The sequence below is a fragment of the Pogona vitticeps genome, chromosome 10 (genome assembly GCF_051106095.1).
Source record: "Pogona vitticeps strain Pit_001003342236 chromosome 10, PviZW2.1, whole genome shotgun sequence".
In the NCBI taxonomy this organism is placed as follows: domain Eukaryota; kingdom Metazoa; phylum Chordata; class Lepidosauria; order Squamata; family Agamidae; genus Pogona; species Pogona vitticeps.
In genome coordinates, this window is record NC_135792.1 from 7957871 (window position 1) to 7979222 (window position 21352).

At 43.4% G+C, this 21352-nt stretch overlaps 1 protein-coding gene across 2 annotated transcripts; it reads right to left on the bottom strand.

Moving 5' to 3' along the window:
• Positions 1–1861: 1861 nt before the first annotated feature.
• On the bottom strand, positions 1862–21099 carry KCNG4 (potassium voltage-gated channel modifier subfamily G member 4). Of its 2 annotated transcripts, none has more exons than XM_020801945.3 (3): positions 20369–21099; positions 17747–18540; positions 1862–3577 (listed from the first exon to the last, which is right to left on the bottom strand). In XM_020801945.3, exons 2-3 carry the CDS (start codon positions 18488–18490, stop codon positions 2795–2797), a joined length of 1527 nt encoding a protein of 508 aa, XP_020657604.3. In that variant the 5' UTR covers positions 18491–18540; positions 20369–21099; the 3' UTR covers positions 1862–2794. The 2 variants fall into 2 exon arrangements, with proteins under 2 accessions (XP_020657604.3, XP_072836717.2); XM_072980616.2 differs by having other exon boundaries at positions 20572–21029.
• Positions 21100–21352: the final 253 nt, after the last annotated feature.

Here is a 21352-nt window from a genome sequence, read left to right on the forward strand (position 1 = left end):
TATCGGCATGAAATCAGAGTCACCAGCCTCCCTTGCTGTTGCCTGTCAGCTGTTAGCACCTGGACTGAGCAGGCACATCGGTTCACCTGGTTTCAGCATTACCTAGAAAGGTAAAATGTGCTCATTTCCCCCCCCCCCACTAAAAAGGATAGTTCTTACTTCCAACATTTGTGCCAATCCATTTAAAGTAATATATGCATGTTTTATGCAAATGGACATCCCTTTTTCTTTTAATCCCTTTTTTTGCTGATGCATGTGGGGACTTTGACTGGATCGGTCACAATGATATGAGCACTCCCCCGACTCTTCGTCAACTTTATTCCTTCTTCTTTTCTCCTTGTTGGTGTGCCACAAAGCAATTCCACTGCTTGTTGCTCTTGCAGTCTGTTGGCGGAAGTAAAAAAGGAACCAAATATTTCTCAGTTCAGCCGTTCTGCTCATATTCGTGCTTTTTGTCGTCCCAGGAACAAAATCCTGGGACTATGTCAGGAAGCTAGCTTACGACTTTGGAGGGTCACCTACAGACCTCACTCATCCCTAGATTTTCTGTCAAGAGCTTTAGCTGCTTGGCCATTGAAGAGTGATCTGGCAGATGGTTCCTTTTCTAATGCTGGACTCTACTTTGGAAGTGACTCTCCCTGAACCTGAAAAAGTCCCAAGACTAAAACCTAAACACACTCCACCCTCCATTTAAACTCCACCCAAAGTCCACTCCATTCCTCTAATTCAGTGCTTCCCAACCTTGGGTCTCCAGATGTTCTTGGACTGCAACTCCCAGAAATCCTGGCCAGCACAGCTAGTGGTGAAGGCTTCTGGGAGTTGTAGTCCAAGAACATCGAGGAACCCAAGGTTGGAAACCATTGCTTTCATCGATGGTGCTGTACATCACCTCCTCCAGGTTATAGCTCTTAGTTTCCCCCCATTTGAAGGGTTTAATTGGTACTCTTGTCTGTTGGTTCAGTTTGGTTCTTCAACCCTGACCCAGAAATGTACAAATACTTCCATGTAGCTGAGAGCAAATGATTTCAGGCCACCTCTAAAACAGTGTGGAGCAGGTGGGTCCCAACCTGTAGAACAAGTATTTGGATAGGTATCCAAATGGTCCACCCAGTTCTTGAGTTCAGAAACTGTGACAAAGTGGCCAAGATCCAATACTGTATCTGTGAAGATTCTCCATCATCCAGGTGTGGTTATCTGGAAGATGAGTCATGGCAACTGGACTTTTGTTGTTGTTATTAGGTTGAAATGTTTCGCTATTCACCCAATTAGCTTCTTCAGTCTGAGGAGAGTTGATAGGAGACCCCTGATATATCCTCCATGTTTGTTTCACTTCCCCCCTGGTTTGAATAGTCTCTGAATTTGAGGACCAAGATGTGTTTATTTTGGACTGAGAAGATAGGTAGTTTGAGAGGGAGGTTACGGAGGCCATACATATGCATACAGGAAATCCTTCACTCAACAGGGGTTGAGGCCTTAGATACAATCTGTCTCCTGTTGATCATACTACCCTTTCATCCATCCCCAGAAAGATTAGGATCACACACACCAGAAAGACCACTGTTAATGACTGTTAACAATCCATGACAATGGGTGGAGAAAGACTGCAGAAGTGGGATTATCCCTCACCCCCAGTCCTTTGTCCTTCTAACGAGCCTATTCAGACTAGGGGGAAGTGAAACCAACATGGAGGATATATCAGGGGTCTCCTACCAACTCTCCTCAGATTGAAGAAGCTATCTGGATGAGCAATGAAACATTTCAACCTAATAAGAAAGAAGTCCAGTTTCCATGACTCAACTTCCAGAGATCCAATACTGTAGTTTATATCCAATGCTGGTGGATTAGGGGCTTCTTTCCTCTCCCTCTCATGCTGTATGGTGCTTTAAAAAAAAGCAGCACCATGCCCCAAAGGGCTTCTCAACCCTCTGGAGTAGATCCTGAACGTGTATAGGGCCACAGGAAGGGAGAACGGGGTGGTAGATCCTAGTGGGGAAAGTGGCATCCAGTGGAAGAACATAAATTACATTTTGGGAGCAAGATTACGAGAGAATTTTCTTGCTTTTAAATGACAAAAGCAGGGACTCTGATCGCTGGAAGAGAAATGTCAGATGTCTGAACACTGAAATGAATTATTCAGAAGCACTTCCATGGTAAGGAAGTCCCTTGCTCACGTGGACTGCTGGTTTTCTAACCCTCTTTAGGGAAAAGGGGAAACCTGTATTTCCAACCCCACCTAGTTTCCCTGTGTTTTGCCAGGCCAACCCACTCTACTCGTTTTCTCAGCTGCCGTTTTGACCCTCTTTTTCTGTGCATTGAACTTAGAGAGCTTTCCTGGGTAGAAATTTAATCTTAGCCTTCCTAATCTCCCCATTTTACCTAGAGAAACAATAGGACCTCTTGCCTGCGCACAGAACCACACTGGGCCTGGTGTAACTTGTGTCCTGCGTGTTGCCCACCCCTCACTGAGGGCCAAAGCTTGGTATCTTTCTCAGTCTGCTGGCCAGCTTCTTATCAGGGGTTTCCTGAGCTGCAGCATTTGCTGGATTCTACCCTTTCTGTTCCCTGCGACTTGCACCAGCCCTGCGGAAGCATCCATTCCTGTCTTATCAGCAACGTGCTTTAAGCGGTTGATTCACCTGTGCAGATTTTTTTAAAAACTTAGGTTTGTTTTAGCTGAAGCAGGTGCATTGGAAATGGTGGACAGCAAACTTGGAGATTCCTGCTCGGCTTTGTGCATTACAGTAGACCGGGCTTCGTTTGTTTGTTTTCATCCTGGTTCGCAGCCGGGCATTCGTTATCCTTTGTAAATGTACTTGATGGGAGACCCGTCTGGATCACGGAGGAAGCTGTCGCTCTCGTTCAAGGAGTCGCTCTCACCCGATGTATTCGCATTTTTCAGCCTCATTATCTGTGACTGCAGTCTCTCTTGTTCCTTCCTCAGCTCCGCGTAAGAGTGAGAGAAGGTGTGGAAGATGGAGGTCGCCGGGAAAGCCATTATAAGTATCCCACTCAAAATGCTACTGAGGGCCACCATCTGGCCTGGAACACTCCTTGGTACCATATCCCCGTAACCCACGGTCGTCATGGAGATGATAGCCCACCAATAGGAGGCAGGGATGCTGGTAAACTCCAAGACCTTCCCAGATTCATTTTCCGCCAGGTAGACCAGTGGGGAAAAGAGGGTGACGGCCACGCACAAGAAAAGCATCAGCAGGCCAAATTCCCGGGCCGACCTGCGAATGGTGAGGCCTAAAGTCTGCAAGCCCAAGGAGTGCCGCGCAAGGCGCATGACATACAGTATCCTCAAGGCACGTAAGACGCGTAGCACCAACCCCACCTTCTCGAAGTAGGTGTTCCCGCTTGGCTTCTTGTCGTCCTCCACAGACTCGTCCTCCAGCACGATGAGGGAAGCGTAATAAGGGGAGATGGCCATGATGTCGATGATGTTCAGGGGCCCTTTGAAGAACTGACACTTGCTCTTGGCTTGGATGAATCGGAGGCAGAACTCCAGGGAAAACCAAGCCACGCAGATGGTCTCCACGATGAAGATATAATAGCACTTTTGGGAACATTCACCCTGCGTATGGAAGAGAAGGGGAGGGGAAAGCCCAAATAAGGGAATGCATTTCTCGCTTCTTCACAACACAGTACAGAAAGGAAACGGAAAAGCGTGGCAAAGGGCTGCCGGGAAAGACCTCAAGGCAGAGAATTCTGGCCTTTTGTGCTCAGAGACATCAATAGAAAGATCTCCTGCCACATAGCCTGTTTGGTACTGCCAGCAAGGAGAGATATGTGGAAACCCTCTTGTGATTTCAGCTGTGCCCTATGTTTGTTGACACAAGTAAACAGTATATTCCGATTTTTCTTTTGCTACATTGTCAATATCTATTAGATCTGTGCAATCCTGATCGCACTTCTTTCAGTACCCTTGGGGTATAGTTAGCCGGCATTTCCAAACTTTGTTATATTGTTCACAGTTTTATAGGATGATATTACACATTTTAAAGGTTCAGACCTCCTACACTGTAACCCTTCTGTATATATTTTCTAATTGTGTTGCTTTCATATGCTTTGTATTATGTTGTGTTTTGCCTTAACCTATTGCCATAAACATTAGATTGCTCCTAACTGATACCTTCTTCTTTATTAGATTCAAAACTTTTCTAGCAAAGTTTTTTTTTTAAAAAAATAAATCTATGGCCAGTGTTTAAATTAATCTTTAATGGGCACCCGCCTATCTGCATGCTTTAATTGACATTCTTAGACTCCTAGTTTAAAGGTATTTCATCACTTAAGGTGTAATGCACAGGTGATGGCATCAACCAGAACAACAAAACCTCTGAGGCAGTGGATGATGGCATGATAAAGAAACCAAATCCATTCTGTTGGATTTGTATGGTCTAAAAGAGCTGAACATTTATGTGAGGAAGAGTCAGATTATGGTGGCCAAGCATGTCATTGCATAGAGAAAGCTTTGGGTTCTATCCCTGGTCTTCTCGGTCTTACAAAGGCTCACGAAAGGGATGATGCGGACAGGGCCTGAGAGACCTTTTGCCAATCATTTATAGAACTCAGAACCAAATCCAAGGCCTTTCACTGCCGGAACCAAAAGATCGAGATGGCTGCTGTCCTAAATTCTTGTGCAGAAGGTGGCCAGGATGGGAACTGGATCATACTTCAGCCCAGGAGATAGGACTGTTGTCCACCACACCTCAAGGAGGCAGACTTATATATGGAATATATAACAGGTCACACGGCACACAGAGATCTGTCCACTAACACCTTCCACCAATTTCAACCCTCAGCATCTGTCGCCTATGGGGGCTGCCCTACTCTGTATCACAGTAGGACCAACCCTAGTAGAAACTTCTGGACAGATCTGCTCTATAGGCTTTGTGCCAGCTGATCTGTCTTGTGTGTGTGCCATTGAGTCAGTTCTGACTTATGGCAACCATTTTTCCCAAGGTTTCCTAGACAGAGAGTACTCAAAAGTGGTTTCCCCCTATCCTTCTTTTGGGGGTGTCCTGGGACTGTGCAGCTTGCCCAAGGCCACCCAGGCTGGTTCTTCTTTGATGCCCAGGGGAGAATCAAACTCCCAACCTCTGGCCCCACAGCCAGACACCTAACTCACTGAGCTATCCAGCCAACATAATCTCTCTTGGTCTCCCACAAAGAGTCATGGTGAGATTAGATCCCAAGGAAAGTCCCCCAGAGGCTCCGTTTGACCTAGTATCTCTGCAAACAAGGTCCTGAGGAAACCACCTGGTGCCAAAGGCGAGGATTTCTGTGAGACGTCCCCCCCTCTCCCTGAACAGAATGTCGGTTCCCTGAGGAACAACCCAAATGGGTAATAAACATTGCCTTAGCACATGATTCACCCTCCCACCTACCACCTGCTGCGTTTCGATCTTCACATACAGCTATTCTTCTTGTGGCGGGAGAAAAAGCCTGCACGTTGAAGGAAAATAGAACACAGAAAGATTCTCTTCCTGCATTTTTTTCAGTTTATTAGACCACCAGTTCAACAGCCGCCCTCATGCTCTGATACCTGTCCCTTCCAAAGCAAAGTGGTACCTCACTCTTCTAACTCCCCGGGCTCAAGAGGATCAAAGGGTTAATAGTCACGCCATCTGTACAAACGACTGCAGAAACTTCCCATCAGCAAATCTACGGATTAGACCACTATAGCTCAGTTGGTGGGAGGTTGACACAGCTGAGGGTTTCAGGTTCAGCATTTGTAAATATTGGTAAATGCAGGGTGGAAATGAAGCTCTAGCAGGTTGATGTAGTATTTTTATAGGAGACTGAGAGGTTATTTGGACATTTATTAAGGGGACAGAATGAGAAGATTATACAAGATTCCTATAGCAGTTTCACTGCTGTGTAGTTTTTATGTATATAGTTTGTGTGTACAAGGTCTGTATTTTGATCCCTAGCATTTCCTAACAGAGATGGGAATGATTCATCTCAAACCCTGAAAGAAAGTGTTCTCAAAGGCTTTCATGGCCAGGATCTGATGGTTGTTGTGGGTTTTTCAGGCTGTTTGGCCATGTTCTGGAGGTTTTTCTTCCTAACGTTTCACCAGTCTCTGTGGCCGGCCTCTTCAGAGGACAGGAGCTAGAAGAGAGGTCAACAAACTCTACCCAGCCACATGGACTGGTGATCACTGCACACAAAAGACTAGCCAACGACACCCATAAATCACAGTGACAGATCATCTCCCCTCCTTATCACAACAAAACACCCATAACAAAAAACAACACCCTGATCACAGAAAACACCCAATTTCCTGAAAAAATCTGATCCCACAGCTACAAATGCTCAACAATCCCACACACTGCACCAGAATCCAGACAAAGTTTTAGCTCCTGTCCTCTGAAGATGCCAGCCACAGAGACTGGTGAAACATTAGGAAGAAAAACCTCCAGACCACGGCCAAATAGCCTGAAAAACCCACACCAACCACCTGAAAGAAAGCTTTCTAGGTCATTGTAGAGCTGACATGGGGTATATATATATACTGTATAGACATTTTGAACCAAAAACACTTTCCTAGAAGTAGTAGAAGAGGCGGCCATATCAGTCTGTGTAAGCATTATATGTAAAAACAAATAAAAATAAAAAATAACAATGAAAAAAAGACAGAAACATGGTTGCACCTTATGTCTGAGGAAGTGGACTTGTCCAAGAAAGCTCACGTTAAATACAACAGTTAGTCTTTAAGGGGCCTTGTGGCACAGTGGTTAAATTGCATTACTGCAGCCAAAACTCTGCTCATGACCTGGGTTCAGTCCCAGGTAGGTGGCTTGAGGTTCACTCAGCCTTCCATCCTGAGGGCACAACCCACAGGCTGCATCCCGCCTGTTAGATGTTTCCTTTCAATATTCCTTCCTACAGATGGCTTGCTGTTGTCAGTCTTCCCTTGCAGGGCAACATGGGATGAATTCTAGGATAGTGGTTCTTGGTCTTTGACTCGCCAGATGTTCCTCAATTACACCCAACGCAGTCGAAGGTCAGGGCAATCCTAGTCAATCCTGAGATTGAGAGATTGCTAGAACAATCTGCTGAGAATTGCTGAGTCACCCTTCCCCCCCCCCCTTGCTGCTTTGATTTGAATCACTGAACCAAACTCCAGTTCAATCAAGTCATACCAGGCAAGAGTTCCAGAACAGAAAATAAACTAACCCCAGCAGGTCACTTCACAGCATCAGAATACACAGCCGTAAAATAATGCTACTGCAACCAAATGGGTAAAATCTGCATTGCTTCCAACATTTGAACAATGAACCCGCACAAGACTCAAGGGGAATGTGATGCTTTCTTTTATGGATCATTGAGAAGCTTGCACTTTCGTAATGGCATTTCCCAGCAAAGGTTATACTGCCTCCTTCTCCAGTGAATGCACGGACTTAATTTTAAGGGGCATTAAGAACATGACTTAATGCTGAAGGGAAAGGGTCTTTTTCAGCTCATTTCCATTTCAGGACACAATATAATTGTCAAGGATTTGGGCAATTGGGTGAGATTTTGAAAGGCAGGTGCTCAGTGACAACCCCAGTGATGGAGCAGTTCGCGTGTTCATCTGTGACCGGAGCAGAGTTTGCAAAAGATATTGTTTGTGGCTTGCATCCAATTGCCCGTCCTAATGTGATCAATGGGGTCTAAATTCTATGCTGTGTTGCCATCCAATAAATGATATTGGCAGTTTCCTCCAAGTGGGACCAGCAATAGGATTTAAGCCTTAGAATACAAGTCCTAGAATCCCCAACCAGCATTGTGGCAGCTGGCCAAGTCTGGAAATATAGTCCAAAAATGCAACTTTTCCAAGCCTTGGACCAATGAGATCAGCTTCCAGTTTTGATCCAGTCATGCAAATGATGCTTACAGCCAAGGACACTGTTCAAGTTCTACCCCCATTTCTCTTGGTTCGTCCTGAAAGAGCCGGGGAGAGGGCTGTTTTCGCGTGTTTGTAGCCAAGCTTCCCTTAAGAAGCCCTTTCAATTATCTTTATTTTAGGAAAATGTATTCTCTTTAGAAAACGTTTAAGAAATGTTTTAAGAAATCTTTAAGAAACCCATATCACTGTTGGAACTTCTCCTTCTCTCTCTCTCTCTCTCTCTCTCTCTCTCTCTGTGTGTGTGTGTGTGTGTGTGTGTGTGTGTGTTCCTTTGAATGCTAATGGAACTCTTCTAGCTGACAGGCTCTGAACATCTAACGAACTTCAGATGAGAAGCATCATAATGCTAAACTCTACCACTCGAACAAAATGATGCTAAAAATAAACAATGAATTGAAGAAGGACCAAAAAAAAAAAAAAGCTATGATAACTCCCAGGAAAAGTCATGGTACTGAGCAAGATACAGGAATATTGTATAAGTGGTGGGAAAAAATAGTGACAGCATCAGTGTAAAATCTAACATCTTAAGAAGAACACATGCCCCGCCTGGAAGAACCATTGTTGTGGATTTATTCCTCACCTCATCTGGCGCTGACCAAATATATCTGAATTTATGACACAAAAAAGATATATCCTTTTTTGTTTCTGAAACGAACGGAAGCATTTCCTTTTCTCCCATGATACTTTTGGGGAGGTTATCCCATAATTTCACAGGTTTTATAATAGCAGCCTGATATGATCTGCATTTCTGGCTGGTTGAGATTTTGGCCAGGCTCCAACCAATATGTTCCTGGATTGTGATTACAAGAGCAAAGATCGGATTGATGGTTTAACCATCTGTAACCAAAGACTTGGCGAATTCTGCCATAATGCAACAGAGGGACACTCTAAGCTCGCCATCTGTGTCATTGCTTTTGCCTTGCTTACCTTTAATGCAAGCATGATCTGTGGATGCTCGAAGGTTTATACCATACTATCTAGCAAGTTTTTGCCTGTTGATTTCTGCAGATGCAGACGTGTGTCTGTATGTAAATGCTTCCTTCCTTGCTTGCTTCTGTATGTGTGCATGTATGAAGACTCAACTTCATATCTGCTTTTGCCTACCATGTCTGACTCCCCTCCTCACTGGTGCTATGCTGTAGAGTAGGCCACCAATGGACTATGTTGGCCAGAATCCTATTGGGTTCCCACAGTGTCAACCCCAAACTGTGTAACTGATCTGCATCACATACTGGGTTGCACACACTGCTCAACCAGGAAATTGCAAGAACTGCCCATGTAGCTTTCCTTATGCAAACAGTATGGTACAGCAGGACTGTGGTCATGGACATGAAAGGGCAGAAGTGACAGGGTAGCCTGATATGGTTGTCTGTTATGAGGAAACTGTAGGAGTATTTTCAACCTTGCATGCTGCCTTTAGTATGTGTGGCAGGGAGGGAGCTTTGCCATGGGCTGTGGCAAATGTCAGTCTATCCAGCTCTAACCAGTCTTTCCTTCCCTGCCTCTGAATTCAAAGAGAGCCCTGCCTCTCATCTCTTTTTAGTCTGTTGGAAGCAGTCATGCAGTCCGTTGAGGCCTGTTGCTCGAAGCAGCTCTACTCGTCAGTTTGCTGTCCGATTTGTTCCATTGTAAGTTTTATTCTTTCTCCTACTAATGTCTCAGAGTGAATTACTGAGACTGTGAGTGCCTGCTGATGAGAAAAAGCAGTGAACTAAATTAGGAAACTTGAATCTATTTTCTTCTTCAAACTCACACACTTATACTGCGCAGTTAGAGGAATTTAACAAAAAAATATATATTCAAAACTCTTCGACAGAAACTGCATGGAAGTAGGTAGGGACAGGTCCAAACAACTGGAAGAAAAGCTATTTAGAAAAACAGTGAGCTGGTTCTCGTGACATTATTCTGCTTTTGTTTTGTGTTCATTCCTCTCTCCGATTTATTTCCCTTAAAAAAAAAACACAGACATTTAGTGATAACCGTCGGTAATATATGTGTGGGTGGAAATACCCAGAGAGAGGCTAAAGCCGCTGGATTAAAAGAAAAGCTGGCCAGCTTGACAGCCTGGCCCTGCACAGGCACCCATAGTGTTGGGAAAATGATGGCTGTTCCCTGTTTTGCCACAGGCAGTATTTAGAAACTGTCCTAAAAGGGATGGCTGAGGCACAATTCATTCCACCACCACCACCCCAGCTACTCCATATTTGAGGACTCGAGGCATATTTGCTCCTCACAGCATCCATCTCTCAACATGTTCTTTCAATTATATATATATACAAAAGCTGAAATATCACTAGGCTAGAGGGAGGAGACAGAATGAATATAGGAGCTATCATAATAATGACCGATTGTCATCAAACCAGTCCCAACTGGAGGCCTGACTGGCCCCATCTTTGCTGAACATCCACAAACGGGCGAAGACTTTTCTCTTCAAGCGGACTTTATCTTAGTGACTGGCTGTCTGAGAAAGGGTTTTTTTTAATGGCTTGCTGTGCCTTGTTGCTTTTGAATGTGCTTTTAGTGTACTTTGGTTTACTTTTGTGTGTATGGTGTCTGTTTGAGGGTTTTAAAAATACTATTTTTAGCCTTTTTATGATGTAAGCTCCCTTGAGTACTCTCTGGGAAGAAAGGCAGGGTAAAGTATTGTAAGTAAGTAAGTAAGTAAGTAAGTAAGTAAGTAAGTAAGTAAGTAAGTAAGTAAGTAAGTAAGTAAGTAAGTAAGTAAGTAAGTAAGTAAGTAAGTAAGTAAGTAAGTAAGTAAGTAAGTAAGTAAGTAAGTAAGTAAGTAAGTAAGTAAGTAAGTAAGGCATGAGATATATGTTCACAACCCAGGAGAAGAGGAGGGAAAGTTAAGTAAAGTCCATTCTTCCGAGTTTTAACCATGAGGTGTTGTGTTCAGAGGGATACAGACACCAGACACTAAGGGAAAGCCCACAAGCTTGTCATGATTTTAAAGCCAAAATGGGGAAAATTGCTGGCAGTGGAAAATTCTGTGGCTTCTAGACTTGGTAAAAATGACTCCCATTCATGTTCCCCAGCGACTGATACTGAGAGAGACATAAGACCCTTGAAAAAAAAAACCTAAACTCTGTGGCTGACACTAAGCACAGTTCTATTCAGAACGGCTTTGAACAAGCAGGCAAACCAAACAGACATCGCTTTTTAAAAAAATCTGTTTCACACCTCCCACGATAAAATGTGGAAACGATTGTACTGCATGATAAGTAGTGGGGGGAGGAGGAAAGGGACAGTAACAGAAAAGTTAATTTAATCAGGCATTCCATGAAGATGTATTCTCTTTTTACTTCATTCCTGCCCACCCAATTGTGTTTTCCAATTGGATGATGAGCGATCATCCACACGTTTACTCAAAAGGAGCCAGAGGTTAGACGTTGGCTTCCCCACTGTGCCTCTTCGATGTCGGCTGGACTCAATGATCCTCCATAGGGTCCCTTCCAGCCCTTCACTTCTAAGATGATGGTGATAAGTCTGTCTGACCCATGCTTGCTGCTTGGTTAGTAGGCTGAGGTTGGTAACTTTGACCTTTGTGTAGCGGGGAGAGGAGTGAATCCACTCCAGATTTGAATACGAACTTTACAAGAAATATCCACGTTGCTGAATCCTGCCCCCTACAGCTCCAAAAATAGATTCAGCCTCGTGGATTGCTTAGCTAAAGTTCAGACTGAAACCCGTGCTTGATCCACCAACCCTACGACGTCAGAATCTCCAAATGAGAATCTCCAGTCCATCCAGGGCTGGACAAGGTCTGCCCTACAGTGTAAACACACTTCTTTTAAAGGGACAGTGACACCAGCGGATCAAGCATCAAGCTCAGGCTGCCTCCCGCAACTTGGCTAAGCTCAGAGGAAATGGGGGACTGGTGGTGATGGGGATGATGAGGTCTATCCTAGCTCCATTACCCTACTCATCGGACTGGTATCATCAGTTCAATTAATTGTACATATCATGTGCTTTCAAGTCAGTTCTGACGTATGGAGATCCTTTTCAGTGTTTTCAGGGTAAAGGGTACTCAGAAGTTATTTATCATTCCCTTCTTCTGCAGGTGCCCTAGAACTGTGCAGCTTGCCCAAGGCCACCCAGGCTGGCTCTACTTTGTAGGCAACACAGTGGGAAATCAAACTCTCATCCTCTGGCTCTGCAGCCAGGTATCTATAACACTGAGCTATCCAGCCAGCTATAACCATGTCCCACCAAGTCAATCTGACTTATGGTGACCCTTTTCGGGGTTTTGCAGATAGAGAATGCACAGAAATGGTTTATCATGCCCTTCTTCTGGTGGTGCCTATAAGGCCACCCAGGCAGGAGGAACAGCAGGGAATTGAACTCCCAACTTCTGGCCTTGCAGCCAGATATCTAAACCCACTGAACTAGCCAGCCAGCCATGGCTGAGCTTCCAGCTGTTCCTGGGCTGCAAATCCCACCAGCCCTGAACCACAAAGACAGTGGTGAAAGATGATGCCAGCTGTGGTCCTCTAAAATCTGAAGGACTGCACATTCTTATTCTTTGGTTTAAAATGACTAACACTGGATTTCCAAAGCTTTCAGACATCGGTCTTTTCCTGGTCTATTGGTACTGGGAATTGAACCCGGAACCTATGACATGCTAAGCAAATGACCTCTCATAGATCCAAGGCTTTTTGCCACTAAATTTTGAAGTTCAGTGAGATTTACTTCCAAGTAAGCATGCTGGATAGCCCAGTGAGTTAGGTATCTGGTTGGGAGTTTGATACCCCCACTGTGCCAGCCTGTGTAGCCTTGGGCATGTTGCACAATTCCAGGGCACCTGGGGAATAAGGGAATGTAAACCACTTCTGAGTACTCTTTGCTTAGAAAACCCTGAACAGGGTTGCAATAAGTCTGAACTGACTTAGTGGCACACATTATTATTATTATTATTATTATTATTATTATTATTATTATTATTATTATTATTATTATTATTATTATTATTATTATTATTATTATTATTATTATTATTATTATTATTATCATCATCATCATCATCGTCGTCGTCGTTGTCGTCGTCGTCGTCGTCGTCGTCGTCGTTGTCACTATTATCATTATTATCATTATCATTATCAAAGCATGCATGGTATTCTAGCCATAAAGCGATTAATTACCCCTTAACACTCACTCATTCTCTTTGAAAAGGCCCAGCCAAAAATGCTGAATCCTGGCAAATAAAGATACCTGATTGTAATTGTGGTTGCTAACCTGCTTCAAAATTTAAAAAATTAAATATAAAGTACATTTTTTGAAATTTTCAGTCAATGTAGCTGCTATGCATCACCTGTGAAAGTATCAGTGTTTCTTTCCCTTGTATTAAAAGTTACAGAAACTGCATATTCTACTGCTGTTAACTGGATCTGTTCTATTTTTTTTTTAAATGGTCAACTGGTATTATCTGAGGAGTCACTCTCATTCCCATGTCTTTGATTGTCGCTACGGAAATGCCAGAACAGCCGTAAAATTCACAAAGAGCTGGCCTTGTGCTTTTGTTTCTAATAGTCAACTGGCAACCTATAAAAAAGAGAATCTCATTTCTGTGTCAGTGATTTTAAAGTGCAAATTAGCAATAAAAACAACAACGGATATTGTGGCACTGTAAAATGTAATACATTTTATTTGGCACAAGCTTTTATGGACAGTCTACAGCCCCTTTCACGAGGTAGCCTATGATGAATTAAAATTTGTTTGCAATGAAAACTGGCAGCTGGGTTGTCAGTGGGGCGAGGAATCCATACTGGGTTTTAGTCCAAGCAAAGGACTCTCTAAAGGTGCTGAAGGCTCTTTCCAAAATAAGTACAGAACTTTGGACAGCTCCTTTAAAGATCTGGCTAAAATCTGGAGTGGATTTATTACATCGGAACCATCAGCTTGCTTCCACTGCTTATTAGTTTTCATGATGCCACAGGATTTTTGTAAGTTTTTGTTATAATAGACTAACCTGGCTTCCCCTCTAGAAATTTCTCCAGGTGCGACAGCAGTAGAAAATAGTCTAAACTAATTCACACAAAGTGCAGAAGTGTGATATGGCAAATATGTCGGCTTGCTTTTTGTTTAAGGCAAATTTTGACACTAAGATTATTTTGCATGCTTCGCAGAGACCTCATGATATCTCTTTACAAGCAATTCTTGAGCGGGGAATTTGTGCCCAAATGTTAATGAGTTATTTTGATCTGTGTTCTTCTGGCACATTTAACATCCATAATTACTTCCATGTTGCTAATAAGGGCGTTATCATCACCGGGTGCCTTGGCCCTTCAAAGCAAATTATGAAGTGAATACTGTTTCTGTTGTTGCCATTTCTTTGTGGCTGTAAATATATAATCGCATAAATCTAATTCAAAATTGATAGCTGATGAAATCAGAGGAAGTTCCCATTAGATGATAGCTGATACAAAACAGAGGAAACCCCAGCTGGAATTAAAGTATGTGAAAGACAAAATTACTTAGTTACAATTCTGTAAAATATGGGGAAAACTCAGATATAAGCAGGCTTTATTCAAAACCTAAATGCAAAACAATAAGACAGGGAGGTGCATTTACTAATATTTAAGAAAATGGTTAACTTGGAAACTGTCTCCTCCCAAGAAGTTATCTTGAAAATCTCAGGTGCAAAACATCTCTGTGTGTCTGTGTGTGTTCATGTGGGAATAACCCTTATAAATTCAGTGGGGTTTACTTCTGAACAAACACGCCTAAACATGCAGTAGGGCATGGAGCTGAGAATAAATACAGCTCAAATCAGGCTGATAACATGAAGGTGTGGCTTTGATTTAAACCTACAAGGAATCATTTGGGCTTTTAAAGAAGAATGAAAAATGTGTGACTGAAATGGTGTAAGCGTGCGCCGGCTTTATCAAGCCTAGCTTTTAAATATTTTAAAATACTGTATATAAATATTTAATATAAGTCTATGTGCCCATATATTTTGGGGGACGACTAGGGAGCACTAGATTTAAAATGGGTTATAGTAACACTAACACTTTCAAGGCAAAGGTGGGAATAGTCTCAAAGATTTGTAAATATCTTTGAGACACTCAATAGTTTTTTTTTTAAAAAAAACACCACATAGATTCGCACCCACACCCCTTCAGCTTCCAACCTCAACACTAACAAAACAAGAGTCCCTTAAAGCAGCCGCAAATTCTTCCTTGGAAACTCTTACCTCAGAGTTTCAAAACCTTGGAAGCTTCTGTGTTAATAGCAGAACACTCAATACATGCTCAGAGGAATTGTTGTCTTCATATGGATTTGTTCTCCAGGACTGAGGTGTGTGTATGTGTGGTTTCCCGCCCCCCCATTCTAACTTACAATTGAAAACTATGTCTGTGGAAGGGAAATTTGAGCCCTGTGTTTCTTTGATGGATGGTGGAGCAAAACTATGAAGTTACAAATCATGAATTATTACAATTCCTCCCCCTCCCCTCTTAACTCAAGGACACCACAGTTGCAATTCACATAGCCAGAGAGAACTTGCTTCTTTTGAGGTAAAGCCGCCACGATTTTAGTCAACTTTATAAAGGAGAGGGTCTGTGGGTGGTCTCCCTGCTTAGGTGTCTCTGTATGTATATCGGATTCTGACCATTTTTAAGACAAAAACGAAGATGCTCATTTTGATACAACTGAATATCCACAAGTAGGCCATTATTATTAGTTCTGAGTAAAATTTCACCACAGTGTGCCGGCTTTCAAGACCACTGGAACTCTTCATCAGGTCAATAGAATAATCATAATGTGGTGTCAAGTCAACTCTGACTTACAAAGACCCCTTTTCAGGGTTTTCTAGGTAGAGGATACTCAGAAGTGGTTTGCTAATCCCATCTTCTGGGGGGGGATGCCCTGGGACTGTGCAGCTTGCCCAAGGCCACCCAGGCTGGCTCTTCTCCCTGGGATGCATACTGGGGAATCGAACACCCAACTTCTGACTCCCCAGCTATATACCTAATTCACTGAGATATCCAGCCACATTTCATCAGTGTAGATGATATAAAATGGGGAAGGGAAGAGTGAATAGAAATCCCAAAAGGTGGCCTGTTGTTGTGAGGTTTCTGACTAAATTCAGCCTCTGGGTGGAAATTGCAAAGTTTGTTTTAGATAGGCCAGTATTAAATTACACCAGAAATGCATACACGGGAGGCTAATATCTGAGTAACAGCCCCATTGGAGTTTTCAGAGATCCTTTGTAGATCCTTTCCAAAACCAGGGATGAAAAGAGCATCTTTAAAAAGCAAAACAACACCTGTAACTATAATACAACTAGCTACCTGGGGTTGGAACTAGAACTGTAACTTTCCAAGCTTGGGGAGCGGTATCAGTTTTCTCTCCTATGGTACTCATCTGATAGCAATGATAACGGGGATGTCCCCACACTGAGACAATTCCGCCCAAACCCATTCCTTGTAATACAACCAATATTGATCAGAAAATCCAGAAAGATGGGATTACCCATCCTAAAGACCTATTTAATGTTAATAAAGGCTTATCGTATCGTATCCTAAAGAGCTAGGGCCAACCGCTAACTCTGCTTAAACTCATTGAATCTAGAGCAGATTGTAGGAAAGCCAGCTAGAATAGACCTAGAAAACCCAAACAGAATAGAACCATTGGATTAACAAAGGGGTTGACTTGCTGCTCATCAGTTGGTTCAACATGCCTAGTCTAATGAGGACTAGGAACTGGATTTAAGCCATGGTCTTCTGCACATGAATACCAACATGAATTTGACCCAACTCCGGGAAGCAGTGGAAGACAGGAGGGCCTGGCGTGCTCTGGTCCATGGGGTCACAAAGAGTCGGACACGACTTAAAAACAACAACGTCTGCACAGGCATCTATAGGCCAAGGCATTGGCTGCAGATGGTACAATGAATCTACATCTTTTCTGGATGGACTTTTCTGCCAAGATGAGAAATTTCTGAAGGATAAGGCTACCAGTGACTGCCAGGACAATGGCTATAGGTTGCCTTCATAGAGGCAATAAGACCCTCAACATCAGCTGCCAGGGAACAAGAGGGTGCTTTTGTGCTCATGTCATCCATGGAGCCTGGCTACGTTCCTTTCTTTTCTTTTAAACTACAGGTTCTAGAACTCCGAGTCAATGTGGCCTCTGCCCATGTGGGCTGGAGGATTCTGAGAGTTGTAGATTTGTTTGTTTGCTTTTTGTTTTTAAAAAGTGGCACTTCAGACAGTTGTATTTGTTGTGAGATGTTGTGGGCTGTAGCCTAGTTTATCAGATGGACTCATCAGAGAGAAAGTAAATCATGAAAGCGGATACTAGGAATAGATTTGCTTGTCTTTAAAATGCCACAAGACTGTAGCCAATCGGCACAGCTGTTTCCATCTCAAAAGAGTTAAGAACGTAACTTGTCCAAGCTCTGTTCGTATAGGTATTGGCTTCCCAAAGGCATCACGTTGGCCTCCGTGCTAGCGGAATGCTAGACTAGACAGGTCTTTGGTAACCCAATGCAACTCTACTTTTGTTCTTCCATGCAAAATAAGATGTGTGTAATGAGCTCAAGTGTAACACAATCTATAACCTTAGAACGGCAGAGCTGGAAGGGACCTTCTGGATCATCGAGTCCAGACCAAGGATCAAGGAGGCCCAGTGGGGGAATCAAACTCCCAGTCTGCAGCCCGAAATCTAAGCCATTGAGCTCTTATGAATGCAGAAAGAGAGATAAATGCATTCGTGCACTTGGGCAATTATAAGTGTACAGGGTTTTCTCTAAAAACAACAACAGCGGAGTCTCGATGTGTAGAAATAACAATGGCTATACATCACAATCATAAGGACAATGGTAACAATCATGGGGGACTTACTCACCCTATCTTCTTCTTCTCTTAAGTCGGGCATGGTGCTAATACAAAGGCTGATAGCTGTGGTTGCCACAAAGATGATAGAGAGGCAAGCAAAGATTTTACCCGGCAGCCCCGACTGTGGGTTTTCCACCATGTCTCTCAGTTTGGTCATAAACTGACCAGCTTTGGCCTCATCTTCTAGGATACAGGACATCACCTTGTTCATCTGTATCTCCTCCTCTCTGCGCATCTCCGCCAGTTCCTCAGCACTCTGGAACAGCTTTCGGAAACAGCAGTTCTCCAAGTGGGACTCCTCAATCCCCCAGTACTTCAGTTCTTCCCGAAAGGCCAAGGCACACATGTCACGGAGCAGCATCAGTTTGCCTGCTGCGAGAAAGCTGACGATCATCCCAAAAGCACTCGGGCTGCGGTCAAAGAAGAACTCGTGGGTGTCTTCGTCGTAGTCGTCACACAGCTGGATGATCTCCTCGTAGCTGCTGCAGAACTTTAGCTTGCTCAGTCTGGATGACGGGAACTCATCCAACGTGCTCCAGGGCAGCAAGTATTTGATGCCGCCAACATTGACCATGATCTCCCTCTTCTCGTCTGTTTCTCGCAACTGATCTGGGTGGTAAATCTTCTGGGCCCTTCGGTAATGGACCCCTTTGGCAGGAGGAGTCTCGACCACTGAGATGGGGATCAGATGGTTCAAGGAACTGCAGGAAGCATAACTGTAGTCATGGTCACTGGCTCCAGAGAGAATAGGCATCTCTGAGGATTATCACTGGGCCTTCCGGAGCAACATTAGAGCGAAGCTAGCTAGAGAAACAGGAAGGGAGAGTTAGAACGCACACGACGAGACGGAGTCATCAACGCTGCGAGCTGAGAAACCCAAACACCCCCACTCTTAATGCTATTTTTCTTCCACCAATGCTCTTCGATATCTCGGTGTTTATGGTGTGCCCCAGCTGCGTTTTGCTGACGGACTATTAAAACAACAACAACTAGCCACTGGACTTTAGGCTCCTTTCTGGGAAGAACCTGGTTTATAGCCTTCAAATCTGCTTAAACATGGGCGTTGTTGCTCCATGATACCTATGGAGAAGTCATTCATCTACCATGAGAAAAAGCATTGAAGTAAACCCCCAGCAACAAGACTGAGTTCTACCAGTTCACACCAAAGATAGATCTGGTCCAAAATGTTAGACTGAATTGAATTGTTAGTCTGAACCAGTTGAACAAAGGAGGTTTATTTAAGTCAACACTTGGACAACATCAATTGACTCTATGCAGCTAATCTAGTTGGGATAGAGAACTGGACTTAGCCCCTTATTTCTCAGAGGCCAGCCAGAGGCCACTGGAAGTTCATAAGTAGGGCATGGAGGTGGCGGCCTTCCGCCATTGGCTGCCCCCCATCATCCAGGGTTAAGAGGTAGAGTCCATCTGTTCATGGAGGTGGCAAGTCTAAAAGCGACTTCTAAGTAAACTGTGCAATCGGAGGTATGCTTGCTTAGAAGAAGAACCCTTTGAGATCAGTGGAACTTAGTCCCACCTGAAACTGTAGTCACCCCAATGTCGCTTTGTCCTTAAAAAAAGTTGTCTAAGCTACTCCCATCACTATCAGTGCTCCATTCTGTGGTAGCAAATTGCATCAGTTAATTATGTTTATATGGGCAGGATTTACTCCTGTCTGTCCTGAATCTGCTGCAGATCGACTTTCTGAGGCAATGGCATTTCAGTATTAAAATGCTTACTTCCTAGTAGACTCAAGGGGATTAATACTAAGATACTGTGTCTGTCTTTGGAGGAAAGGCTGCATCCATTCCCAAGGATTTTACCTGCCCAAAGACGGGTATTTTGAAAATTACGGCTTTGATTTTATGTTGGTGCTAATGATAAAAATGGCCGTATTTTAAAATTACAGACACGGATAAGCAACATGTAAAGTCCAAAATGAATTTGTTAGTCCTAGATCATCCACTGGGCAACAGTCAGGAAAGAATGTATTCAGTGTTTCTCAACTTAATTCTGCTGCATTTTCTGAATGAGGGGTTAACAGTGAAGGAAAGCAGTCAGACAAAAATCAGAGGAGATAAAAGTTTTGAAGTTGTTGAGCTGCTGAGAATTTTGAAGGTCATAATAAGCATCGGTAGAAGCTCGGATGGTTAATTTTGGAGGAATCATGTACTCTTCACTCTCTATAATAATAATAATAATAATAATAATAATAATAATAATAATAATAATAATAAGAAGAAGAAGAAGAAGAAGAAGAAGAAGAAGAAGAAGAAGAAGAAGAAGAAGAAGAATGAATGAATGAATGAATGAATGAATGAATAATGAATAATGAATAATGAATAATGAATAATGAATAATAATTATTGAATTATCAATGATAAAAGTTAATAAATAATAATGGTAGTAATTAGCAGCAGAAGCAGGAACATTATGGAATTTTCAGAGTGCTCACATTTCTCAGCATAAAGATCTTCCAATAACCTGGTAAGATAACTCAACATAATTATTGCTATTTATCGCATACCAGAAATCTAGGAATAGGGGGTCATGGGTTGCCCTTGGAGGTGCTGTCGAAACTCTGATCCAGAATATTAAAACCTCAGAACGAATTGCAAAAAAAGAGACCTACCTCTTTTCCCCTTCTCTCTGGGAATGGTGCAAAATGAATTGTATCTCCACAGCTGAAAAGCCAACCTGTGTGTCGAGTTCCAGAGCCGTAGGGGGAAAAAATGTCCCCTGGAAAGAGAATCCTCTGTGTTCATTGGTACCTATTTGGCAACCCTGCCTGCTGACACACCGAGTTCCCACGCGAACTTTCGCAAAGTTACTTACTGCGCTAAAGGCAGGCTGTGCATGCAGGTAAATTCTTTTCATAGCAAGTGCAGCCGAACACGCAGCGGGGAACAATCAGCCTTCCTCAGGGGGATCAAAGCACGGGGTGGACATTTCTCGATCGGATTCCATGGAAATCACAGAATGCTCCCGGAGGGGCTTGGTGTCTGCCTCACGCAGCTGGTGCTCCCCCCTTTTTTTGTTCTGCCCCTCTTGTATAGATCCAGCACCCCATAGATCCTTGTCAGTGACCTGGAAGAACTATACAAGGGATGAAGGATGGGTCCCTCTTCTCCCCTGCCTCAGCTTTGCTTCCCTTGAGGGACTGTCAGTGTGGTCCTGACAGCAAGAGAACCAAAGGGGGGGGGGGAGAGTGAAGAGAAAGCTCAGCAGTAATCCTCTCCCTCCCCCCCTCCCTTTCCAGCATCCTCCAGCTTGTCCTCCTCGGAACAGGCTGCAGGGAATGTACCAGCAATTCAATAGCAGCCAGGAGTGGAAAGGAGAAATCCTATTGTACAGCACATGTGTGATAAGGAATCAACGTCGGCAGAAGCTGTTTGTAAAATACTGCCCCTTCAGTTGCTTACACGCGTCCAATCTCTGCTCACAAATTTCTCCCTGTTCTGTGACATTGGAGCCACTCTGTAGAGGCGTGTTTTTTTTTCCTGTTTAGAAACAGTTTCTTTAAAAATGTTGGAAGTTTGAGACAAAAAAGAAAGGGGGGTTAAGTGTCCTGCAGAAGTTTGATCATGTTGTTTGCGGAGTGATGAGATTGTTAGAA

Excerpts from the sequence above, each read along its gene's own strand:
- KCNG4 (XM_020801945.3), bottom strand. The coding sequence starts at position 18,490 with ATGCCTATTCTCTCTGGAGCCAGTGACCATGACTACAGTTATGCTTCC. Across the intron at positions 3,578-17,746 it reads TAAGAGAAGAAGAAGATAGG|GGTGAATGTTCCCAAAAGTG; the intron begins GTGAGTAAGTCC and ends TTCCATACGCAG.